This window comes from Stegastes partitus, unplaced genomic scaffold (genome assembly GCF_000690725.1).
Source record: "Stegastes partitus isolate 25-593 unplaced genomic scaffold, Stegastes_partitus-1.0.2 Scaffold1004, whole genome shotgun sequence".
In the NCBI taxonomy this organism is placed as follows: Eukaryota; Metazoa; Chordata; class Actinopteri; family Pomacentridae; genus Stegastes; species Stegastes partitus.
Window position 1 is genome coordinate 146,875 of NW_007578735.1, and position 11,006 is coordinate 157,880.

Here is an 11,006-nt window from a genome sequence, read left to right on the forward strand (position 1 = left end):
GTCAAGTTTATTTGTATACCTCAATATCACCATCAATTTCATCATAATGCTTAACTGTAGAACCCTGGTGCATGTGAGGTGGGGTTCCGATACAGAAAAGAATACTATCAGCAGGAAAACCATATCAGATGACTATAACTGCTAAATGCTTTTCAGATTAGGTGAAAGGTGGAGCTTGTAGTGAGAACTACAGACTCTCCCCTCAATGTTTTAGTCCTTTTAGCTCATTATTTTGGTTTTACGGCTCATGACTTAACTGTTTTGATTCAGTCTCATCAATGGATTCCCTAAGAGTATTCTGGAGTTTATTCCAAATGAAACAATAGTACTGCTTGAGAATTTTGTTTTAATTCACAGGGTAATTAGGAACCCTGCCTGGTGACATCTGAAAGCAAACAAAGGAATGTAGGGGCTTTTAATGTACGTTAAATAGAGATAAACGGTTTAATTTTGTAAATGCTGGACAGAAAGACAATAAATAGAGGGAAACACTGTAGTTATGGAGGTATGTTTAAATTTACAAACGTACATTACAGCTGTTACATCTGAAAGTTACAAAGCTATGTGATAAAGTCACAGAAACACAAAAGAACAGTCGAGTCCCTGCTATCGTAGAAAGTGAAACGTGTAACAATGACGATAGTGATGTTAATAAGACACTGAAAGGCAAATCCTTTGTCAGGGCATGATGACAGCAACATGCCCGGTTGTAGACTTCAGCCAAAAAAGTATGACTGAGGTGATCAAGTTTCCTTCCTGAGCCTTTTTCCACTTTGCAAGAATCCACGGAGAGCTAAAAAGTGTGTACCCCCTGGAAGATGAAATTAAGTCAGACTTACAGCTGAAAAGAATGAAATCAAGACTCATGCTACAGTTGAGTTGCTGTCATGACACACATTTGTTAATGTTATTTCATTTACATTGTAGAAAAAAACACATTGTAATAGTATTAGCCATTATCCATCAGTGCTTTCAAACCATAATTGATATGTAATGCATTTTTGTGCCATGTCGATAAATGCAATGTATGACTTCCTTGTTTGATAATGTCAAATAACAAAACGTGGACCAGTGACTTTTTCTTTTTTTAAACAGCACGCTCATATGGTTTGGTGCTGATAAAGATTTCTACCTGACAGCTGTTTTCTTTTTCAAAATCAAATAATTGTTTTGCATTAAAAGGTGCAGTTTGTCAGCATGTAATGAAACATAATACAAAATATGAAAGTAATGGGTTCAGGGTGGAGTAATAAAAGGACATATTTATAATGCTTATTAATACAGTCTTCCAGCAACGCTGCATTGTAAAGCCAATAAATAAAACAAACAATACTGTACATGGGTCACATAATTCAATTGTTCATTCCTGAAACTTGAGGATTTCACATTGATTTGGTGAAATCAGTGTGACAAAGTTGTAGCACCACAGAGTATGAAAGCCAGTTCACACAGACAGCTTCATCTCAGAATAGTTCTCTCGTGTATGATTAATTTGTTTTCTTTCCTTTTTTTTTTCTCTTATATGACAGCACGGAGCCGTCTGCTATTGTCCAGCTACTGAGGAAATCCACTTTGATTGACCCGTTTTTAATCGAGCTCCAGGTGAAATTATGTCTACGTAATTGCTTCTTTGAAACATCCCTTTTCATAATCAGTCCCCAGATTAGCAATTGATCAAGAACTGCAGCACAAACCAGGGCGTATCACATGTTGTGCTTGAAACCTCATCAGCAGTTTCTCTCTGTTGGTTTGCCATCATTGGCCTTTGGCTGGCTGGAGATGCTGGGTGTCCTGGGTATAGATCTGTTCAGTTACAGTATATAAACAAAGCTGGGCTTTTTCAGGTTTTCAGTTTCTTTCAGACATGTCAGTCCTATTCGCTTTAATCAAGATTCCAATTTTGCTAGTTCCTCCTCATTATTCTCTTCTTTATTTATTCTTTCCTGATCACATTCCCGTGTAGTGTTGTCAGCATCAAGTTCTTGTATCCAGATGTCCGGCATCGCAGGGAGAACAAAGGGCACGGCAACTCTCTTGCACTTCCATTGAAACGTACTTTGTTTTTCAGTGCTTGCCACACGCTTCTAAGAAAAACATGTCTTTTCAAGCATGGACATCAAATGTAGTCCTTTGACTATCTAACCACCTATCTGTCTGTATCCCAGACTTAGTCACTTTGCAAAAAATTATAGGTTTGAATTTGAGCAGGACTGGCAGCACTGCTTGCCATAGAACTTGTGGTTGCAGACTCCATGCTGAGGCACCAGGTAGCACCAGTTGAAGTAGTCCCTACAGGCAAGGTCTGTGAGGAAAAAAGGAAAATAAATCAAAGCTTGCAAGTATTCTGACATTATTTTAAGAGAACTCTGTTCAGACTGAATGTGTAGCGTGTCAGTACCTTTCTTCTCAGGTTGTGGACAGAAGTTGGTGTTGCAGGCCTGGGACATTGGGGGTTTAAGATGTAGGGTACAGCCAGGAGATGGCTTCCCCTGAGCGAGACATTGGACCGTCCTGGCCTGAACTCCTCCTCCACATGTCACTGTGCACTGTGGAGTACAAAGCAGCAAGGCTTTGATGATGGATACCATAAACTTCATCCACCAAGTACATCGCAAACAGTGCCCAATCTCTTGACAATCACTAAGTGTTGACGAGTTTACAAAGCAACGCTACACAATGTAACGTGCTGCTGCTCGAATGTTTCAGCTCATGCTTTTCGTTACGTTACCTGAGACCAAGGAGACGAGTGCCATTCTGGACGAGGCGGAGGGTGAGGTTGGGGCTGAGTTGGACGGGTGCGCTGATGCGTCCTCCATCGGTTGACTGGTGGGGTTGTGCGGACGGGACACTCAGCCAGGATGCAGGGCTTCTGGAGCTCCACGGTGGGCTTGGGAACGTGGTGGCACTTCTTGGCAGCAAGTTCTCTATATTTCCCTGCAGTGTCCTTTTATCATAAAAACCAAGGATGCAAGTAAAGACAACACACAAGGCAAATGGGAACTGGAAGAGATGAGAATTATAATTATGTTCAAAGTTACTGCTTTAAAAGTCCAATAATGTGCCCCATTTCAACGAATTAATCAAAGTCTTATACATCCCTACAGTGTTTTTTGGCTCAACATTTGCAAAGATGGCTGATTTTACCATGACCAGGTTTTGGGGTTGTTCTAAAAAGGGCTGTTTTGCTCTGAAAACCAATGGGTGTACATAGCACCTGGGCCGAATTCTTACTGGCAACTTTAAGTAAACAGTAAAGTTAGATTTTTAACATATGGGACCTTTAATAATTAGGAGTTGACATTTTACTATGTTAGAGTAAACACAGCAAATACACACCTTCTCTGCACACTTGATGAAGCGCGCTTGATAGCCTCGACCACAGGTTACTGAACACTGATCATGAAAGAAAGAGGAAACAAAGCAAGAGGAGTCATTTACATGGAAATCATTTTGACACACTACACAGCTACTGCTTTCTTCATTTAAAGGTTATACTTCATTCCAGTCTTTGTAACTGCTGTTGAGTTACCTCTTGCCATGTTGAGACGAACCACTGGACCTTGCGTTGCTTCTGGCAGCGTTTGAGGAAGCAGGATTCTTGACTGGCAGGTTTCGGCAGGCCTGCGCACATGCTGTCTGGAAGTGTGTGCGTCTGGGCATCTGGGTTGGTGCTCGTACACAGCACAGTCCTCTTCTTTAAACCATTGCCACACTTACGAGAGCACTGCCAAATAGAAAGAAACAATACCATGACATTTGATGATATTTAAGGCGTTAGGCATAACTCTCTCCTTGCCAGTGATGGATTAGCTGGTTCCAATGCTACAGTGTTACAATATTATTTACAACAGCTGCCTGCAAAAATGTCCATGTGCCTGTGTGGGTTTTGTTCAGCTGATGTGGAGGCAGAAGGTACGTTTATGAGATAAGCAAAATCTGTACACTGTAAAAAAAACAAAACAAAACAAAACAAAAAAAAACATATATATATATATACATACATATGTAAAAAAAAGTGAAAATGAGGCTGCCAGAAGAAAATAGATTGAAAAGCAATGGAATACTATCACGTTCAATCGTTGCAAATATCCATATATTTAATACAGTGAATATTTAGCTGAGTTAAGTATAGTATAACAGTATAATTTTACAGTCACAGATTGTAAAAAGGGACAATTTACTTTGTATTTGTATTTCATCGTGGTTTTTTTTATAGTATAGTATAATATAAATGAATCCTTTTCTTCTGCGATTTTACTAGATTCTATCTGTAATTTAACAAAACAAGGGAAATACATAAAATGACTGTTTTAAGAATTATTCCCCATACTCAGTCCTTCATATACACAATTTTTCTTTTAAATAATGGCAAATATCTGTCAAATAATATTTTTGTTACATTTTGCTGACTTTAAAGAAAAATAGTAAATAAATAAATAAATAAAGTTTTAAAAATGGTGTAATTTCATGGTCAAACATTGTAAAAGAGTGTTTAAAAAAAACAAAACAAAAAAATACTGGTGTTTGATGAAGACATTTACAGTTTAGGCCTGTTTATTTAGTTTAACATGTAAATCATTTTAATTTTTTTGTGTGTGATTTTACCAGTTATTACCTATGATTTCACAAAGCATGGGGAGTTTGTAAACTTACAGTGAAGCCGTTCAAGAAATTACAGTTAAAATATGTTTAAAAAGAAATGTCTTTTTTTTTTTTTTTTTTTTNAAATACATAAAATGACTGTTTTAAGAATTATTCTCCGTACTCAGTCCTTCATATACACAATTTTTCTTTTAAATAATGGCAAATATCTGTCAAATGATATTTTTGTTGCATTTTGCTGATTTTAAAGAAAAATAGTAAAAATAAATAAATAAATATATAAATAAATTTTTAAAAATGGTGTAATTTCATGGTCAAACATTCTAAAAGAGTGTTAAAAAAACAAAACAAAACAAAAAAAATACTGGTGTTTGATGAAGACATTTACAGTTTAGGCCTGTTTATTTATGTTTAACATGTAAATCATTTTAATTGTTTTTGTGTGATTTTACCAGTTATTACCTATGATTTCACAAAGCATGGGGAGTTTGTAAACTTACAGTGAAGCCGTTCAAGAAATTACAGTTAAAATTTATTTATAAAGAAATGTCTTTTTTTTTTTTTTTTAAGTTTACTATGAATCTAAATATTCCAACATCAAGTTAAGGCCTCATTGGAAGGAACATTTTGGCTGATTATTTTCATTGTTCAAATACTTTTATGGTTCCTAAATCATTTCAGAGGTGGCTTTTCCATCTATTTTCTACTAAATGGATGGATTTACAAAAATATGCCCAAGATTCAACACTATGTAGTTATTACATGATGTAAAATAGAGAAAAAGGTCACAGACCAAAGACCTTAACAAGCCAACTATGGACAGAAAGTATTTCAGAATAGCTCCAATACAATATGTCCAATACTCCACACAATGACTAACTGTGTTTTACTTCCTTAATAATTCCTTTGAGGTAATCCAACAGTTCCCTCAATATTCATTTTGATTCTAGGCACACATCTAATGGCGCGCTCTAAATCAAAAATCCTGAATGTGTTTCACTACATCCAATAAACATGGTGGTGTGACGCACTGCGCCGTGCCACAGAGAACCAGAGAGGAAGCAAACTGGACACCATTTGTGCCATGTAGCTCAGGATATTTGGGGTAAAATGGCCGTTAAAAAGGTTTAACAGTGAGACAAGTCACCACACACAATGTACAGGAATTGGAGCGAGAACAAAAAACACCAGAGGTCTCGGTAGGCACATTCATAGTTTAAAGCCACTGAGATCACTGTCATAAAATGTGGTGAAGCCATCAAAGCCAGGTTCCACTTAACAACACAATGTGCACAGCTGAATGGCCAGTGTGCAACTTTAAAGTGTTTTTTTTTTTTTCCAGCCTTGGATTAAGGCTTTGTATGAAAAGAGCAATATGCTCTCACTCGCTTACATCAGTGTAAACACATGGAAATACCAGCTGCTCTTTTACATGCTTACCTGTGACCACGGCCCAGCGGTCCAGACTGGTGGACAGCTGTGTGTGTTGCAGGCCTGCCTCCTGACTGGGGCAGACTGGGCACACTGAGAGTCAGCCAGGGCGTCTACGTTGGTCCGGCTGGTTCTCCGGACACACAGGACCTGCCGTGTCTGCTCCCCTCCTCCACAGCTCCGGCTGCACACCCCCCACTCTCCTACAGACCAGCTGGGACAACACAACACAAGCCTGCTGAGTCAACATGCGCAGCCCCTCAATCACTTATTCAGACAAGAAGTCTGCAGGAGTTCATATATGTTAATCGTTTGCTCCTCCAGTGGGCTCTGCAAGATGTTTCAAAATTGAAGTGACGATAAACCCAATAACTTAATAAATGTAGCTATTTATGCTTATTGTGTTTTTATTGATCGTTATGATTTGGATAGCTGACATAATGTAAGTGGTCGACTACACTAATTGCAGAGTTAGTGGTTCAATCTCTATCTCCTCCTGTCCACTTGTGTCCTTGAGCAAGACAGTGAACCAACCATTGGTGTGTGTGAGTGTCTGTCTGTATAAAAGGCAATCATTGCAAAGCTGTTTGCAAATCCAGTGTAAAAAAAAAAAGAAAAAGCGCAAAGTCTTGTACATTTACCATACATCCTAAATCAAGTCTTCATATGTTGCTGGCATCAGACACGCTGAAGTATTGCAAGACTGTTCGGCTTCAGTTCATGGATGACTGGCTTTAGAGCAAATCCCGAAACACCAGGCTTTTAAACTGTAACTTAAACCCCACTGCAAAAATTTTAAAACCCTCTACTTGCCCAAACTCAACCCTCATCACTACTAAAGCTAAACGTCACCACATATTTCTTACAATAATTACCTCCATTTGTACTGAACACGCCAAACAAATATGTTGGCAATCTTTATAATATTGCATTGCACTTTGGGACAGTGAGTTTATGTTATTTTTAGTGTCTTTTTTAAAAAAAAAAATTTCAACACCACACCTTTTAATATCTTAAGTCGTCTAATCCGTAAGTTTTCTCTCTTCTTTAAAGCCTTGTTGCATCTATTCCAAGTGACCCCAAGCTCTCGGTGCAGGCAGCTTAATCCTTCATCACACACTCGATCATCCTCTCCCTAACTTCACCCCAGTGTACCCACCCAGCCTCCAAAGATCTACCCCAAACAACCCAAAAATGTTGCTGTCAGCACGCTGAGTTGTGTATATTAACAGTCTAAACTATATTTGCAGTAATTTGGGTGCATCACTTGCTTGGAATGTTGTATAAGGTGAATGAGAAGAGTAAAGCTCTAAAGGGCATTATACACGCACTATTGAATCTAAATAAATATCGAGGGAGAAAATCCATCTGGTCTGATATATGCCATGACTTGTCACAGGGAAGATGCACTTTGTAGTATCATCAGAGGATGATTTAGATAAGGGGAATGTAGAGATTAAAGTCTTTATTCGGTTGTTTATTTCAAACAGCTAACCAAGTGATCAACACATACAGCGATGTATTTAACATGCTGACATGACATTTATCAACCTTTGGCAAAGAAATAAGAGCCGAACCTTCGTGGTGTCATTAAATGCATAAATAAATCCAACCAGACGACTAATTCAAGTCACGGCAATTTTTAGACAAACATTGTGAGATATATTTGGCCACACTACGCTTACATCGATGATTTCAAGAGGCAGGAAATTCAGTATTTTATGTGTTTTTATTATGTGTGTCTCCATAAATATTCCAACCATTAAACTGTGCAAGATCTCTATAAAGTGATATATGATTTTGTCTGGGTTAGCTGAAATCATGAATTTAATACGTAACAACATTTATGATCATATTAGTACACCTCGTGACATATTGTTTTGGCTCCCTTACACCCTTTAGGTCCACCTCAGGTATCACATTCTGCACAGAAAAGGAAAATATGGCCACATGACCTACAGTGGGCAAATGATTTTAATATCGTGGATTAAAAGGATGATATATTAGGGCTTAAATAATACTGAAGCGTATTTGCTTGTAAAGGAATGACTTCACAGGAATGGCCATTGACTTAATACACTGATTAATGCTGTATCAAGTTAAGACCATCTTGAGATCTTTGCCTTGGTTGCTATCAGTATGTGTGGTTGACAGACGAGTCAGCACTGCTCTGTCTGGACAGAAGCAGAAGGCATCGGGTATCCTGTGGACAGTGTGTCAGATAGCCTTTGTGGTTTAAATGACGTCTAGATGCACACTGGGAGCATTAAATAACCTCTGACCAGTGTTTATGGCTTGGCCACTGTGTGTGTGTGCTTGAACTTTCACATGTATATGTCTGTGTGTGTGTAGTTTTTTTTTCTTGCCTATATCAGTGTACGCTCACACTCTGAGAAGGAATGATATCATGCTCTAAATGTGAGTGGGCATCGGAAACCTTTTTCCATGATGTAATGCAAGTTCGGTCCAACGCGCTGGGTGCAGACGCAGCAAAATGAAATAACTACGTGGCCCTCAGAATAGTATGACACGCAGAGACGGACTGATGACCACAGCCAGCAGGTCTAGTCCAGGGTGCGTGTTTTGGTTGCGCTGGCAAATGTTTTGTCTCAGCTCACACGTTATGCAAGAGTGCGCACAAACTAATAAATATGTTGCACTTATTACATGCATTTTATGAACATTTAATGGAAAATCTGAACTCTGTGTGCACTTCATTGGTATGAGAAGCTCTAACGAGAATTTAAATGTGAAGATAAGCAGTCTGGAGGTTTACAATGTAAACAACAGGAAAGTATTGAATCAAATATCTAATCTTACTATGATTTCAAATATTCTCCTATCAAACTACAACTGTTGTTTTTAGTGTTTACATTCGAATCCAAACTCTGGTGATTTATGCAGGAAAAGTACTGCTTTGTTCAAATTCATATATTATCCAAATTATCTATCAAAACACTCTTGATAATACATGGTTCTTCTAATGCACATATATAAACACACACACACACACGCCTGAGCATGCACATCTAAGCAAGTCCAGCTGTAGATAATGAAGGACATAGGCCCGAGACAAGAGTGTAAACTGTTGTGAGATTACTTTACAACCACTATTATCACCGCTTCCTCAACTCAGCGTAAACACACAAATCCATTAGTGATTAAATGCTTATAGAGTGTTGACCTGGTGGAGAGTGTGAGAGGGATGGCGTGAGCGAGCAAAGAAAACAAAGTGGAAAGAACATGGACTTTTGAGATAACCATGAGCAAAGAGAGGAGTAGTTGAGTAAGCGTGCATTACAGAGAGGGAGACTGTGGACATATTTATAAATGACTTTTAAAAGATACAGACAGTGGGACGGACGGAGAAGCAGACAGAGCGTGTAGAGAGTGTTTGTCATGCAGCCACAGCTTCGCAAATCTCTGTTGAGAGATTTGAAGTGCTGTGAACGGAACACAACTTAGATTGAATGACAGCTATCCTTGGCTGGCTGCTTGGTGGTACCAGTGTGTGTCTGTCTGTCTGTGTGCAGGGTTAGACAGGGTTGGACAGGTCACAGAGAAAAAAAAGACGCCACATCAAAGTGTCGAGGCCATTAGACTTGTGTTTACAGCCGAGCCTGAAGCCACCCAGGTAATGGACACTGCAGCTGGGGGTCTTATGGCGCTGTGTGTATGTGGATGGGTGAGAGGTTGGACATAAAGGTCTCACCCATGACCTCAAAGGCTTCACCTATGCCTCTGTGTGTGAGAGAGTGACAGACAGACAGAAACTGAGGGTAGATCCTGGACGTATGCCCTCTTTTCTCATGACACATTTAGTTTCTCGACTCCACTACGAATCCATTTACCAATCGAAGCATAATTGAATTTTCCACTGTAAGCCCGTCATAGAAACATAATACGATACATTTTGGTTCATAAGCATAAAGTATTCATATGTAGTAATATGTCAATTTGTGTTATCTGATTTCTAAAAGAGCGCAATTGACAACAATAGTTTAGACCAATCAGTATGTTGTGTTTTCATAGACAACAGACATTTAAGGAGTGCATTTAATTAGTTGTTAAAGCTCAGTCCGAGACCAAGTTGTGTAACTTTTACAGAGCTTACCGTGCCTTTTGTACTTTGTAAGCTTTAGACAATCAATGGAATTTCATGCTTCCCCTTGGCAAGTAAACTAACCACATGTTCATCAACCTCTAACAACACTGGGGAAACTAGCAACAAATAGAGCCAAGTTCAGTTTTATTGAACTTACAGTATCAATAACATACATGCTTCTTTTCACGCATGTTTCTAATTGGGTTCTCGTGTGTACACTTAGCTAATGTTGCAATTCAATGCACCATTAAAAATGTTATTAGTTCTACATGCCTGTTGTTGGAAAGTTTCATTCAATGAATAGTAATTGGAAGATCCCCCCCAAAAAAACACATTCCTATGCATCTAAATTGCATTGTCATTTACATTTCAGAAGAAATGTAACTTTGTTTGTAATAAAATGGAACTTCTCAAAGGAAGGTAACATTTTGACAAAATAGGAAAGACTTCTCGCCACAAAGTCCATGTAAGGAAGTAAGAGGTGAATATGTAGACATGAATCATCAATAGATTTAAGAAAATAACATGGTTTGTGTTAAAATAATAGACTTTATATAACAGATGGATGTACCCTCTGGGTCTGAAAGTGAACGCAGAAGTTCCTTAACCTGTGTTTTTTCTACTGGCCATCAGAGGGCGACTCCTCTGGTTGTAAAAAGAAGACTGATTGTATAAAAGTCTGTGAGAAAATTACTTTACTTCACCCTTGATCTGCTACTTTATGAAGTATTTTCTGAAGGAGTTTATGATCTCCGTCTCTAGTTTAGAGACCTTTTGGGATATTGACTCAATCATATTTGTGATATGCCACAAACTGACAGAATGACCGACAGGGACAGAATTTAATTATTAAAATAAATAAATAAAT

At 38.4% G+C, this 11,006-nt stretch overlaps 1 protein-coding gene across 1 annotated transcript in view; it reads right to left on the reverse strand.

Annotated features, from left to right (window-relative positions):
• Nucleotides 1-497: 497 nt before the first annotated feature.
• The window catches only part of adamts16 (ADAM metallopeptidase with thrombospondin type 1 motif, 16), a 54,091-nt gene continuing 43,582 nt past the window's right edge, over nucleotides 498-11,006 (reverse strand). Inside the window, exons 19-24 of the mRNA XM_008294884.1 lie at nucleotides 6,043-6,247; nucleotides 3,530-3,724; nucleotides 3,337-3,393; nucleotides 2,729-2,944; nucleotides 2,399-2,546; nucleotides 498-2,302 (exon numbers count right to left, since the gene is read on the reverse strand). Coding sequence (XP_008293106.1) covers nucleotides 2,187-2,302; nucleotides 2,399-2,546; nucleotides 2,729-2,944; nucleotides 3,337-3,393; nucleotides 3,530-3,724; nucleotides 6,043-6,247 — 937 coding nt within the window. The 3' untranslated portion in view covers nucleotides 498-2,186. The remainder of the gene's footprint in view (nucleotides 2,303-2,398; nucleotides 2,547-2,728; nucleotides 2,945-3,336; nucleotides 3,394-3,529; nucleotides 3,725-6,042; nucleotides 6,248-11,006) is intronic.